Source organism: Sardina pilchardus, chromosome 8 (assembly GCF_963854185.1).
Source record: "Sardina pilchardus chromosome 8, fSarPil1.1, whole genome shotgun sequence".
NCBI lineage: Eukaryota > Metazoa > Chordata > Actinopteri > Clupeiformes > Clupeidae > Sardina > Sardina pilchardus.
Window position 1 is genome coordinate 20,611,545 of NC_085001.1, and position 14,637 is coordinate 20,626,181.

General features: G+C 42.2%; 2 protein-coding genes across 3 annotated transcripts; one reads left to right on the forward strand and one right to left on the reverse strand.

Moving 5' to 3' along the window:
• Positions 1 to 158: 158 nt before the first annotated feature.
• Positions 159 to 10,665, reverse strand: rabl6b (RAB, member RAS oncogene family-like 6b). 2 transcript variants are annotated; one of them, XM_062543178.1, is made up of 17 exons: positions 10,537 to 10,665; positions 9,653 to 10,044; positions 9,357 to 9,491; positions 8,261 to 8,308; positions 8,078 to 8,107; positions 7,144 to 7,196; positions 6,938 to 7,032; positions 6,675 to 6,815; positions 6,469 to 6,574; positions 5,769 to 5,872; positions 5,135 to 5,547; positions 3,768 to 3,915; positions 3,125 to 3,322; positions 2,511 to 2,841; positions 1,791 to 1,974; positions 1,618 to 1,676; positions 159 to 1,317 (listed from the first exon to the last, which is right to left on the reverse strand). In XM_062543178.1, the coding sequence occupies exons 2-17, from the start codon at positions 9,780 to 9,782 to the stop codon at positions 1,120 to 1,122; spliced, it is 2,373 nt and encodes a 790-aa protein (XP_062399162.1). In that variant the 5' UTR covers positions 9,783 to 10,044; positions 10,537 to 10,665; the 3' UTR covers positions 159 to 1,119. The 2 variants fall into 2 exon arrangements, with proteins under 2 accessions (XP_062399162.1, XP_062399163.1); XM_062543179.1 differs by lacking the exon at positions 8,078 to 8,107.
• Positions 10,666 to 10,971: 306 nt separating this feature from the next.
• Positions 10,972 to 14,142, forward strand: nfu1 (NFU1 iron-sulfur cluster scaffold homolog (S. cerevisiae)). The gene is made up of 8 exons (XM_062543181.1): positions 10,972 to 11,052; positions 11,488 to 11,591; positions 11,689 to 11,824; positions 11,967 to 12,033; positions 12,142 to 12,259; positions 12,387 to 12,450; positions 12,595 to 12,769; positions 13,175 to 14,142. Exons 1-8 carry the CDS (start codon positions 10,994 to 10,996, stop codon positions 13,217 to 13,219), a joined length of 768 nt encoding a protein of 255 aa, XP_062399165.1. The 5' UTR covers positions 10,972 to 10,993; the 3' UTR covers positions 13,220 to 14,142.
• Positions 14,143 to 14,637: the final 495 nt, after the last annotated feature.

Below are 14,637 nucleotides of genomic sequence, written 5' to 3' on the forward strand. Positions count from 1 at the left end.
ATGGAGTTGAAGGACAACTTTGTATACAAAATGAAACCATCCTCAACATACCCTGTGGTGGTATTTCAACCAAAGCTGACTTCTACCAAATCTTTACCTGAAGGCTACTGTAGACTGCCAAATCTATTGGAATGATCTTTAAAATAAAAACAAAATAATTTTCAAATGTACTGTATTCTTGCTTTATTGTCTTTGCACTAATTATAATTTAAAAGTCTGCATGTAAATTCAGTAGCCTAATTATTGTACTATACCCATAATTTCCATTGGCCAGTAAGTACAATAGCATTTAACAAATCGGATCAGTTTTCACTGAAAAATGTAAGCCGCCAAATTTCATGAAGCTGTTCAACAGACTGACTTAAGACCACAAGGTGTCGTGAGAAATACTGCTATAACACAATTACAATTCATTAACTTTACATGATAATATATATTACAATAAGACCACTTCAAAATGGAGAAAGCCTGAACATGCATTTTTTGCTGTGATTTTCTTTAAGGCATTATTCAAACAGGCTGCATACTACAGTTTACCATCTAATGTCAGAGGGGGGAAAATCAATATGGAGTCATATCATCGCTTCACAACAAATATACACATAGCCAGGAAAAAATTGGACAACTCTTACATTCTTACAAAATGCATATCTACACTAACAGCTAAACAAAAAAATACACAATGATGAAGGCTATCCATTAGCAACTTAAAAAGGCATGCATTACAGCGCAGCCTACAACAGCAAGACCAAACTTAGAGTTGGAGTGGTGTGTCTTAAAGTGGGAAGAGTACCAGCATAGAAAACTCAGCGATTCCGGTTTCTGGTATATAAAAAAAGCTAGTTAGCAAGGATAAAACATAGTATCTTTCAGTAGCATCTGTACTTATTGCAATCTGTACCCGAGTAGGGAGCTGGGAGTCTCCTCTGCACTTTCGTGTGGCTCAGTGGCATTGGTAGAGCCACTATACAAGACAGACCAGTGCTCTGCCACGGATCTGAAGGTGGAGGGGGGAAGCAGTCACCCGTTTGTGAGTCCCCCCCCCTCCCTCTCCGACGTGGATTGGATGTCCCAAACGTGGTGCAATCTCCTAATCATCTCACCGTAGTGGATGGGCTTCTATAGCTCCTCATAGTCGCCCTCATCTCTCTTCGCGGACTCCTCGCCTCCTGCCAAGAAGGACTCCAGGTCGTCCAAGTCGCCAGTTTTCTTGGGCCGAGACTTTTTCTTCTTCTTGTCCTTCTCGTCTCCCGTTCCGGCCTCGTCTTTCTCTTTCTTCTTGTGCTTCTGCTTCTTCTTGCTGGATTTCTCCTCCTCCTGAAACAAAACCAGAACACGGCCTGAAATCTCTGACTGGTAACGTGAACACACACACACACACACACACACACACACTGACAAAGTGAAACCACACACACACACACACACACACACACACACACACACACACACACACACACACACACACACACACACACACACACACACACACACACACACACACACACACACACACACACACAAGTCAACGTCGACATCTGAGACTAATGACTAAGCTAGGTGATGCAAAAAGCTGAGTTATGATAATGATGCCTTTTTCATGTAAATGTGACTCACCTCTTTGCTTTTCTTCTTCTTTTTCTTCTTCTCTTTGGTGGAATGCTTTTTTTCTTTCACTGAAAAAAATTATCAAACCATCAGAAGTGAGAACACATAAACTGGCGAGTGAAACGTGTATAGAAAATACCAGACACTGTCATTATTGGGTAAGAAGTTAAAAGAGGACTTGCCATCTTGCTCATCACTGCTGTCTTTGGTTTTGGTCACTTTTTCCTCGAATCCTAAACCAAAGAGGTCATTCTCGTTCTTGGTTTTGAAAGACAGCGGAGTGGGTTTCATGGGCTCGAGCATTTTAGAGGGAATTAAATCATCATCGGAAAGGTCAGAGAGGTCATTCCTGACAGGAAATGACTCCTGCGAAGAAGCACAATGTTGGACAAAAAAAAAAGAGTTTAGGGGACATTTGTTTTGAGCACAGTATTTTGACTCACAATTTATGGCACGCAAAAAGGAGACAAACTTAGCCTTGGGGCCACACTTCCATCTTGTGTTCACATGCAGTATTTATGTACCGGTAGATGTCAATGTGTTAATAAACATGACCACAGCCTTCCCTGTGACCCAAGGTCATATTGAGCACACAACATATAACATAGAAATCATGACTATTTTGTAAACAAACCTCTAAACTGTATTACTTATCTAAAGTGCCAGCCTGGCTGAATTCTTCCCAATACAGATACAATAATAACAAAGTTATCATTAACAGCAGAAAGTGCTAATGGTTGTACATTTCAGTATTGTCTTTCTTAAAAAACGAAATAAGCCACCAATAAGACTAGTTCACACATCTACACATGAACATCTGCTAATGCTAAAATATGATCAGAGCTGCCAACACAAACATATTGCCAGAGCTGCTTAAGTCTCCATTTCTTATCTCAGCTCACCTTCACTACTTTCTGCGTGTCAGACTCCTCGCTTTCAAAGTCCGGATCATCCATGACGTAGGACAGCATCTGTTTGGCCACAGGAGCGTCCCCGTCCGAGTCCGAGGACTCGCCCAGAGCGCAGGCCGCTTTCTCCACCCTCCGCTTGCTCTGATTGGCTGGCTGCGCCGGCGCTGCTGCAGAGGATGGCACGAGGATGGCCGGCTCGGGGGCTTGAGTATCCATCTTGATCTGCTCAGCGTGGGTGGTGAGGGCGGCGAGGGCAGGCATCGCCTCCGGAGCTGTGCTCTGGCTCTCAGCTCCCTGCAGACTCAGCGAACTCAAGTCCTCTCTGTTAGGAAGGAGATGGTAGAGGATGATATTCTTAAATTGAAATGCTTTTGTCTGTCCCTTCTATTGTTTTTTTTTTTTTTTTAATTAATGCACAACCTTTCCCTGTAAACTCGTCGCCGTTGTAAATGAGGGAGACCCTCAATGGCCTGACGAGTATAATTAAAGGTTTGAAATTGAAAATTGAGATGGAAGCAATGATGATTTAAAGAAAAAAAAGCAAACTACATGCTGATCAAGTTCATTCATTTGAGCAGTTCTGGCTTTTAAACTATGGCGCTTACAGGGGATTTTGGAGCTCTGGTTCCAGGTCCTCATCCAGAGCCACGGTGACTTTGGGTTGCGATTCGTCCTCGTCACTAGATAATGTGAGGTCTTTGCTAGGGATTGAAACGATTGGGGGTGGGAGTGAAGCCTCCTTGTCATCAAGGTCGAGGTCATCCTGAAACTCCGCCACCATTGGGTTTCCTCCTTCTCCATCACTTTGAATAAAAACAACAGCATATGATGAATAAAAAAAACAGCATTTACATGGTCCACCTGGAAGTTCCCATATATTTCTAATTGAATATATGCCACAGCTCTTAGCTATGCACAAGCAAAAAAACTACATTCGGTAAAATGTTGAGTACTACTAAGTGTTATGCAGTTACCAATTGCTAAAGTGAAGTGACACTAATGATTGCTGAATCATCAACCATAAACATTAGCCTAAACATTAGCCCAAAAGTACCTCATTATCATTATCATCACTCAAAATCATTACAATAAGAATGTCGGTCAAGACATGTTTCAATGTCGAAATAATAACCCCTCCCCCAAAGACCCATATCAAAGGTGAATATATTTAAATGAGCACTTTTAGTTAGTCAGATTCTGCAGTGGAGTCATTCATCAGACCTCCAGTGAATCCACAGTGCTTCCTACCTGTCACTGTCCACTGGAGCCACGGGTGTGGGAGCCACGCTGGCTTTGGGTGGAATGCTCTCCTCCAGGAAGCTCCGGTCCAGCCCCTCGTCTGGCACAAAGTCATCCACATTCTGGACCTTCTCTGGACACACTGGAGCAGGAGGCTCTGAAGACAGGAATCACACAAAATCTACAGTGAAAGTCACCAAGAACAAAACCTCCACTCCTGGATTATGGTGTATATTCCCATCTCATACGTTTTATTACAAAGGTTAAATATCACACAATCAAATTGTATACACTTTAAGGGCATATTGTTCAAATTCACCTGTGTGAAAAGTTAGGTAAGCAATCCTAAATCTGACATGGATTTTGGTTGCTGGGTAGAAATGTAGGATTAAGCACTAAAAAGGGTAGGCCACATTTTTAGACTGAAAAGACGACACATCCAGTTGTGAAGCTAAGCATTTCAACATGAGCCATTTCTCAAACCTCTCCTTTTAATGTATTGCCGGCACAATGGCTTCCATTGATTGGGAGTCTGCTGACAGCATTTCTCTGAGGCAAAAAGAAGGCAACCCTCCACTGGGTGAAAACATCTGACTCAGAACTACAAGTAGCTTATCCCCCTCTCTGCAAGTTCCACATTGCTGCCAAGCGGACCATGAAGACTATTGTTAGCACTTTGAAGTTTTTGTGCCTGTCTGTGCAAGGGAACCAAATCCTCTGCACGCCCTAGCAGAGCATACACGATTTTACACACTGCAATCCACAACACTTGACCCGTTACATTTCTTGCAAATACCAAAAATCTAAAACTACTTGGCTGACTCCCATTAACAATGATACCAAAGTATAACAAAGCTACATCAAAGTGCAGCGTGTGCTGCCTTTTACTGCTACCTCAGGTTACCAGGTGCTGGTGAGTGCAGGAACATGAGAATCAAAAAGTCAAAGTAGTCACCGCACACTGGAACACTTATTGTAGCAAGAGCCAACAACACGTCTTCACGGGGAGAGGAATCGAGGAGGCAAACAAGAGAAACGTGTTGTAACTTGACTTTGCTCTTGATAAAATAAATCAGTTAAGTATTCCAGTGTGTGGTGAGTGACTGTTTTTTTTTTGTGATTTCTTCAAAGTGCATTCACACTGTTGGCAGTTTGGGAACTAATCAGGAATGGCCAGAGGTGGACCACCCTGGCTTCAAGAAAGTCTTGTATTCCTTCTGTCTGTGCACTTAACACTGGTAATTTCACCAACTGGCTGACCAACTTGACTGAGGAGTTGTGCTGGTTTACAAAATGGTTGGAACAAATCATTGGCAGGACTTTTAATTTCTGAACCTGGGATGTCCACTTCTGGGAACGGCAGTCATCTGGCTCACCTGGCTTGGCAGCAGGGGGTTCCGGGGCGGGGGACGACCCAAACAGCCGGGATATGATGCCACGCTTCTGGGGAGGCGCGGCCACAGGCGCGTCAGGTGCTGGTGCGGAGGAGGAGGAGGAGGAAGGGGAAGGGGCGGGCGCTGGGCGCTCGGGAGACTGGAGGTCGGCCGGAGGAGGTGGCGACGCCGCTGCGCTGGAGGGCTCGGGCGGCGAGGAGGTCGGAGAGGAGGTCGGCGGAGACTGCTGCGCCTGGGCCGGGATGGGGGGCTGCGGAGTGCCGGGGCTGGAGCTGTCCGTGGAGTCCCTGCTGGGCGGGGGGACGGGGGACTGGGACCCTGAGGACGGGCTCTGTCCATTGGCACGGCCGGGGGAGCTGTACCCTTTACCACGAGAGTCCATCACCTCCAGGAAGCTGCCAATCCACAGCACAGACAACATCAACAAGTTGCCATCCGTAATAAGACACAACCACTCTACTTGAGCTTGTATACATTCAAATGTGGACATTTCACATCATTTCTCTCAATACCAAAGCATTGCAGAGCTCGTTATCTATAATGAACTGAAGCAGAGAAAAGAAAAGGAAAAAAAAAAAAAACCCAAACAGCACAACACATAAAGGTGGGTCATTACATCTCGTAGTTCTGGTCCTCGGTCTCCTGCTGCACGCACAGCTCCTCCAGCGTAGCGTCAATGTCCAGCTGATTGGTCTCGAGCTGCCGCAGCAAAGTCTCCCTCTGCACAGACCAGAGCACGGCAGGGGCGGCGGTGAGAACAATCAAGTGACTGTGCCCCCGAGGCAGCCTCTCACTACTGCACAGCCCCCGTCAACAGCTACCAGCGCGCGCGCGAGAGAGAGAGAGAGAGAGAGCCGGCGGATCTAGACTAGCATATTAAATAACCAGCCGACACATAAGGAGGCCACTGATAGACTCGCTAGTGGTTTCATCTTCTCAGCACGTGGTTCCACACACACACACACACACACACACACACACACACACACACACACACACACACACACACACACACACACACACACACACACACACACACACACACACACACACACACACACACACACACACACAGTCTTGACTGGCTCTAGGCTTACGGCAGGATAATCTATCACCTGTGTTGTTTTCCACTCCAACCAAATCAATAATGAAGGACATCTTAAGACAACGCTGCTCCTGACACAGCTCATGTGACTGTAATGGAGTATGGGTTCAACAAACATGTCGTTGAAAAATATAATCTAAAATACTTTAAAAAAATAGCTTCAGGCATGAGTCTTGTCACATATGTGGAATGGGATGCTGAGAGGGTTTACCTGTAGTTGTAAGAAAGGAATGTTGAAAAATCTGTGTAGGTATTTGAGGCCAAATCCATTCTTCATGGAGGATTCAGCGTAGTGGATGTAAGATGAGCCTAGTGGCCTACGAAAAGACAAGGGCACACGCACAAAACTTACTCATACGCTCCACGTTTTGGTTAGCTTATAGCCTCGCCACCAAAATCTCCACACCCCTTCCTTACCTGTTGAGGTCCGCAATGAAATTGCGGATGTCGTCCGGCAGAACGATGCGGTGTTCACCCATGTCACGGTGGTTGCCGAGGACGCACACCGGCACGTGGTGAGGCACCTTCGGTAGCTCTCGTAAAATGTAGTTGTACGTCCTGCAGAGAATAAAGGCACAATGTGGTGTGATTCTTGTCACAGTGTGTTCAAATGGCAGGACTTGTGTGCGTTCAAATACAGAGTGTGTCTGTGTGTGTGTGTGTGTGTGTGGTGTTATTACCATTGTTTGGTGATGTCAAACATCATGATCACACCATTGCAGTTCTTGTAAACATCCAGAAATTCTGCGTCCAAAGCCACTTCTTTGTCCGATTGCTACAGTGATGGAAATGATGACAGAACAATTAAACTCAATCAAAGGACATCAACTGACATGGCGTTAAGAATATCGAAGAAAGTGATCCTTCAGTATTTTCCAATACTTGCCTCTTGAGGTTCGTTCTCTAATTTCAGGTTATCACCTTTCTTTTTTCCTTTTCCTGTGATATTTAAAACAAAATAAAAATACAGATATGTTCTCAGGTCAAAATGGCAAAAGTCATTCCAAATCTCTAGTATGTTAATACACACATATGGGGCAAATCTTTTATGAAACCTTAGTATAACTTCAAGAATATGTGAACTTCAAACCTGCATTTCAGGGAAACAGTCAGAGACTAATTTCACTGATTACTTCTTAAGGTTTAAAGAGTATTAAGGAAATACAGGAATAAAGTATATTGGCGTAAAACATGTTAGTGCCATCAAATTGCAATGGATGAGCAATTTCACTTATACATTAAAATACATATAACTATTTCTCTGTTCACACAATGGACAGCGAAATAGTTATGCCTTTCATTTGGCACTGGTAAAACTCGTGGCATTATAAAGTGCAATTAGACAGGTGCTTAAGCCATTCATGTTTACTGCTTCAATGCAGCATTGGATTACACTGGATATTATAACCACGGCCATTCATATGTATTAGAAAAGCATATGCTCTGTGGCTTTGGAAGTGGAACATCAATGAGGGATATCACTGACACAGTGAAAATTCCTAAAATATGAAACATTCAACAAGAATTTCAATAGAGAGATGGTGAATCTAATTTGACCATCTGAGGACAACACATTAGGCGAAAAGCAAAGACAAGTGTCAAAGCCAACAGATGAGCACTGTGTGGATGCTGTCTAAACTATACTGTGCTCAAACAAAGTTCAAACAGAAAATCTGTCTGAACGTTAGCTGTGCCACATCTGTGAGCAGGCCAGGGTATAGTAGCAGTGAGACGGCACAGGCAACACTTAGCATTAAGGCACACCGCAGTGAACACAGTTAGCTCACACTCAAACCTCTACAAGCTACGATCACTCTCACCTACACCTTCAGGAAGAGGATATTTTTGGCCTTGATGAGTTATGCGTTTGGGCAAAGGAAGAGAAAAACTCCATTGTTAATAGTACACATTATCCTTATACATCTACACAACAGCTTCAGATCAAGAGTCAAAGGTAAATAACATAGTCATGAGGCACTCAACACATTGCATTACTGACTCACCTTTATCCACCACATCCCACACTTCCACCTTGACCACATCATCAGTTGCTATGGAACAGAGAATTGGGGAAATTGGGGCAATCAAAGAAATGAAATGATCTTTATACAAGTTATTGTGCTGCATTGAATCTGTCAGTATTAGTTTCCCCCCGAAGGAGTTGGAATTCCATGGATTCTTTTGACTACTAATTCTACAGTCACATGCACTAGGGGATGACATTAGCTCAGAAAAAAACTACAAAGAACAGCCTACTTGCTTTTCTAATGAAACAGTATAATTATAATGAAAAGGGATTCACAACTGACTAAACCAAATTAAATACTAATGATAATCAACTAGACTACTTGATCTAAACTGCTGAACTGTGAAAGAAGGGTTTGTGTAGCTTTTTTTTTTTTTTTATTCATTATAGATATTTGTCATATCTATAAGAGGTCAGCAATATTTTCAGCAAAAGCCTACATTTGTACCATTACAGATCTATAATCAGTCCTATTTCTATAGAGGACACCAACATACTAGTGATAGTTTTGTTGAAATTATTTTACCTTGGTTGGCACCTAAATTGGATATAATTCGATAAATGAATGAAAGGCATGGTTCAAATAAAAATGGAAATTTAAACAACTTCAAAACAACTGATGACAACAACAACAAAAAAATACCACAAACACAGAGCACAGACAAACTACACTTTGGTTGGGAATGCAGGCTACTGCCAGCTCATGTTGTACAGTGAAGAAGGGTCTTTACGGATCCCGGGTACAACATGTGGTACTTTTTGAGACTGCTGCCAGCCAACTGTGCATTGTTATTATATCCTGCATCAAGTTATGTAATGTTCTATAGGCTTGTCAGTCCAAGTGACTGAGAAATCCCCTACTTATAGGAAATGGAATAAAACATGTCTCCTGTGCATATCTGAAATTACTATTCAAAATGCATCCATTTTTTTCACATGTGTAACACGAAAACACACAAAATTACAATAAAACACCCAAGTCTAATCAGCCCGTATGTAAAGAGCAGCATTCAAACAGGATGAAACCCTAACCAGCCTACTTCATGACTGTGCTAGCCACCAGGCCCACTTACTTTTGTAACTCCAGTGGATGCTAGTGACCTGGATCTCCTGAGTAGGAATGTACTCCTCTACAAACTTCTGTCCCTGAAGTCGTTGCCACAAGGTGCTCTTCCCTGTGTTTCGGTCTCCACGAATAACAATTTTCACTTGAAAGAGAGGACAGCAAAAAGGTGGTATGAAATACATGAAATTACCATATGATTTTTCCTCCTGCTAACTATGAAGATTCATGATAATCTGCACGATTAACAAATTCAAAATGCATATGCTCATTTCAACAATGGAGCAGGAGAGCAGAGGTACTCACTGTTGTATTGAACACCCTTTGCAAAGCGCCTTTGTAAGCTTTGGTTCATTGACTGAAGACCTGCAGGGATGTTCTTGTCTTTAGGTGGCACAGGCTCGGAGCCAACCAACTTCTTCAGTGCAGAAAACATTTTGATGGAGGACTAACTGAACCACACTTTGGTATTGTGAAAATGGATTTGATCTGGTTCTCAACTAATGACTGTCACTGTGTTAGACATTTGGAGTCAGTACATTTTCCCACAGCAAAATGGGAGTGACAAAATGTAGTGTTCCATAGTGTAATGTTTGTTTTGGATGTAAGCCATGTAGATGGTCATATCATTGAACTTGAAGTAAACTGTTTTCTGCGTTCCAAATCATGTCTGTGTATCTGCTTTCATTGGCAATGCTCTGCAAGAAGACCACAAAAGATTGCCCAGTCAAATCAATGAATAACGGTGCAATGTTTTCAATAACACTTCACAACGGTGTAATGTTTTCAATACTATTTTTCACAGAGAACTACAGAAGCACAAAAAATAAACTACCTTTCTGGTGTAGTAGGCTATTGAGATAACGTCCAAGAGCACCTGACTAATTAGCAGACAGACCTGACCAGGCTGAATATGAATGAGTTGTCAGTTAGCTAGTGTAGCCTGAAATCATATGGCACAACATACCTTCACTACCCACTGGAACAATGGACAAAATGAACATGCAGAACAACTTGGTTTGAAACAATGCTGCTTCCATTGACATGTGATGTTATAAGGAGGAACACTCTTGCATGCTAATTATACAGAGGAACTCTATAATCAGCTGTAACGTTAGCTAGCTAGTTATCTCACAGCAAAACCAAATAAACAGATTAAGATTCAGGTCTCTAGCCCGATTATTACTTACAGCAATGCACCACAGGAAAGCATTAACGTAAGAAAACGTGAGTCCATTCCAATGAGTTTTAATCTTGACCTCGAGACTGATTTTTCATCATTCCTCAACATCAGCAACCATTTTTTCTCTCTTCCTGGGTTCGTGCTCCGTTTACTGCAGAGCGCACGCACCCGGAAGACTGCTGCCTCTAGTGTTTACTAGAAGTCTACAGACTTGTGAAGTTTTTATTTATTTATTTTCATTTATTTTATTATTATTTTTGAGTGTATCATCTTATTTGATTATTTATGTGTTAGGTTACAAGAATATTCGTTAAGAATGATAATATAATGTAAATTTAATTATCAAAAAATGAAACAGAGCATGTTTTTCACATCCAGACTGAAAGGTGGCAGTGCAGATCAGGCTCAACATAAGTCTTCACTAAAATTGAGATCAATTTAGACGAAGAAGAATCCTTGTAAACATGGCATCCTACGGTCGTGTCGGGAGGTTGTGGAATATTTCTGCGTTAATAGCAAGACCGTGAGTTGAATTTGAATGGAGTATTGTCCGGAGGCTTGTTTTTAAAATAAGCCTTTGCAATGTCATTCATGCAATCCGTTTGTTCATGGTTATACGTTATTGCTTCGGTCGTGGTTGCGCGTTTCATAATCCTCGGTGTGAGCTAAGATCTGACGCAGATTTGTCCTCAACTTTGACTTTCTTAAAATCAGCTAATGTTAGTGCCATAACTAGAAATGCACTTTCAGTACAGTCTATTGCCAGTTTAGTCATATGCAAATGCGATACGTTGTATACATGCTGTGTAAAGATTGTATGTTATGATTAGCTAGCTAACTGGCTAGTTTAAATGTCTCTTTCTGTGTTGCTGGAGCCAGGTGCTGTGTTGTTGCTGACTCTAATCTCCCCTCTCAAGGCGAAAGTTTCAACATAACAGAATCATGAATATTTTTACAGGCACGTTCGTAATTATGTCGCTATACTGGAGAGACCTTCAGGTCAAAAGGCAATTACGAGAGGACTACCACTGGCATCAATTAGGCCCACCAATCATGTATTTGGTGAGCAGTTTTCTCCTTGTTTTCTGTCACAGTCCTATCAGATGAATACGCCTCACCCGACTGAGACTTAACGTTTCTTTGTTTGCTTTTTAACCAGTGAGAAACATGTTCATACAGACCCAAGACACTCCAAACCCAAACAGTCTGAAGTTCCTACCTGGTCGCGTGGTGCTGGAGTCGGGAACGATTGATTTTGCTGGACCTCGTGATGCATACTGCTCTCCCCTGGCCAGGTGCTCAACTCCTCTGTATTATTTTTTTACAGTCTAGTTTGTGTCGCCTATTGAATTGCCATATATTATATACATACATACATTATAGGCGTGATTGCACTCATCACTGATTGTGATGAACTATAACATTTGTATTTTACAGGCATCTGTTTAGAATTGACGGTGTAAAAAGCGTTTTCCTGGGTCCAGATTTCATAACAATTACTAGGGTATGAACTTGTATGCTGTGAAATACTTGAATGCAATACAGACTTTGGCATAAGTAGCTTTGGCCTAGATCTACTGGAATGACCGATTTGACCATTTCCATACATTAGGCTGATGAGACTATGGAGTGGAAAGTAATCAAGCCTGATGTCTTTGCAACAATCATGGACTTCTTTACCACTGGACTTCCAGTGCTGAATGATGATGCCTCACCACAAGCAGACACAGGTTTGTTTTGTTTTTTTCTTTGTTAGATTCCAAATAATTAAAGCTAATGGATTGACTAAGGACACCTTGAATAAACAGATTTTGCACAAATGTCACTGTTGGAGTTACACTGTTCCCTCTCAAACAGCTCCATCGGATGATGACGACGAGGTAGTTGCAATGATAAAAGAACTTCTGGACACTCGTATTAGGTAAGTTGAAAATATATTATCATCGCAATGCACTGACATGAGTGTGAATCTGAACATCTCAAGGCAACTGCTTTAAACCACCCATGCTCGGTGTTTGTTTAGATAAGATGGCCAAACTAAGTCTTCCTGTCTCTCATCCCACAGGCCGACAGTGCAGGAGGATGGTGGTGATGTGTTGTATAGAGGATTTGATGATGGCATTGTGAAGCTCAAACTACAGGGATCCTGCACCAGCTGTCCCAGTTCCATTGTCACCCTCAAGAGTGGGATCCAGAACATGCTTCAGTTCTATGTCCCAGAGGTGGAGGGAGTAGAGCAGGTACATTCTGTCATATGTTGGTTCACATTCTCATCCCAAAGTTGATCTGTTACAGTGACGATTTTGATCTTAAGTTTTGAAATTGACGCTGGGCCATTCATTGGATGATGTAGAATATTGTGTTACTATTGCAATGACCCTTGTGCTATACGGATTAGAGCTGTAATCGGTTTTATTCTGGTTCCTTTGTGAATCTAGGAGTGGTAAAATCACTCATTCAGTTATATGCCATTTTGGCAGTTTGAAGAGTTTGAAAATGCATATGTGAGAGTGAAGAGGGCTGAATGCATCACAGAATGTTCATATCGTTATCAATGCTTCTCTGATGTCTTAATCTTCTTCCATACACTTTATGACCGGGTTGAATTACCTCACCCAAAATGTCTTTTTCTGTTCTCCTCTCAGGTGAAGGACGAGGATGAAGAAGTGGAGCAGGGTGCCAAAGGCTGAACTCTGTCGGGCGATGATGATGAAAGACATTCCTGTCGCTCACACCTTAGCAGCCATGTTTTTCCGCCCCTTCCTCCTCCCTGTCTCGGCCTGCTACATAGATCAATGAAGGCCTCAGAGGCTGGTCTCTTCAACAGCAGTGACCTGCACCCAATGTATTTGTCATTGTCTTCATCTGGGTTATTTTGTAAGGCCTCGGATTAGAAAGACATGGCTGGCCTCGAGATGTAGCAGACATGTATTGTCTTCAAGTGCTACATTTCTGCAGTCCACTCTGAAGTTTTTTTCCCCCCAACAGAGGATCTAAATGGTGTTACTTACTCTTTGCTTCAAATTATTTATTATTTATTGTGTGACAATTAAATACGACTCTTGGAAGTGAGAGTAACAAAATCTGTGCACCTTGCACGGCACACGTCACAACGCACAAATGTACTCGAAATGCAGTTGTATAAGATTGACTGTATGCATTATATGCATAGTGCCAGACGCTAGCTCAGAATAGAAGTTCAATGTCCATGAACAGGCGGCTTATCATCAGTGTCTCACTGAGCCAGAGGCAATAATACTGAAGTGCGATGCATGGTTTATAAAGACATTCTCTTTCGGAACGTAATATCACATTTATGCAATGAGCATATTTACCATCAGTGCGCATATCGTTTACCAGCAGCGATGAATCCAGATTGGTCCCTGAAATAACCACAGATACCCACCACCTTGTATGGGTTTCATTAAGCCGTCTTCTTACTGTAGCCTCACTAGTGGTTTGCTAAATCATATGCCAGTGTTCAACATTCTGATGCTATAAATACAAAAATCTTTGTATAAGGGGGATTACTTTCACAGTCCAAATATTATAGCTATACTACTGTATGTACTTCTGAGATCTACTCAAAAAGTAATAAAATGTATTTTAATTACATTTGTCTACAGGTTGTTTTTGTTCATTACATTGTCATGACAGCCATGCAATGCAATGCAATATAAAGTATCTATCTATCTATCTATCTATCTATTAATTGCGAAACACACACACCCCCCATAGAGAGTGATTCAACAATCTTCAAGAGATAATTGAAGATTGTTGAATCACTCTCTATGGGGTGTGTGTGTGTTTCGGCTTTACGCTGGTAAAAGCCTGTCTATAGGCCTATTCGGACGGGATTAGTTTTATGGGGGGACGTAGAGTAATGCAGGTTTATCATATGACCTCTGTAATAAAAATGTCCAATTCGGACGGGACTAGACATCTCTGACATTTTACCTGACATGGGAGGAGTAACTACGTTTACGTTCTGCCGTCACATCTTCGTCGCCGTGCACGTGATACTTTGCGTCAGGTACGTGAAGCAGTAGGTGCGTTTGACTTGACGAAAATCTGCGCAGATCTGACTTGATGTGATGCATGCTGGGTT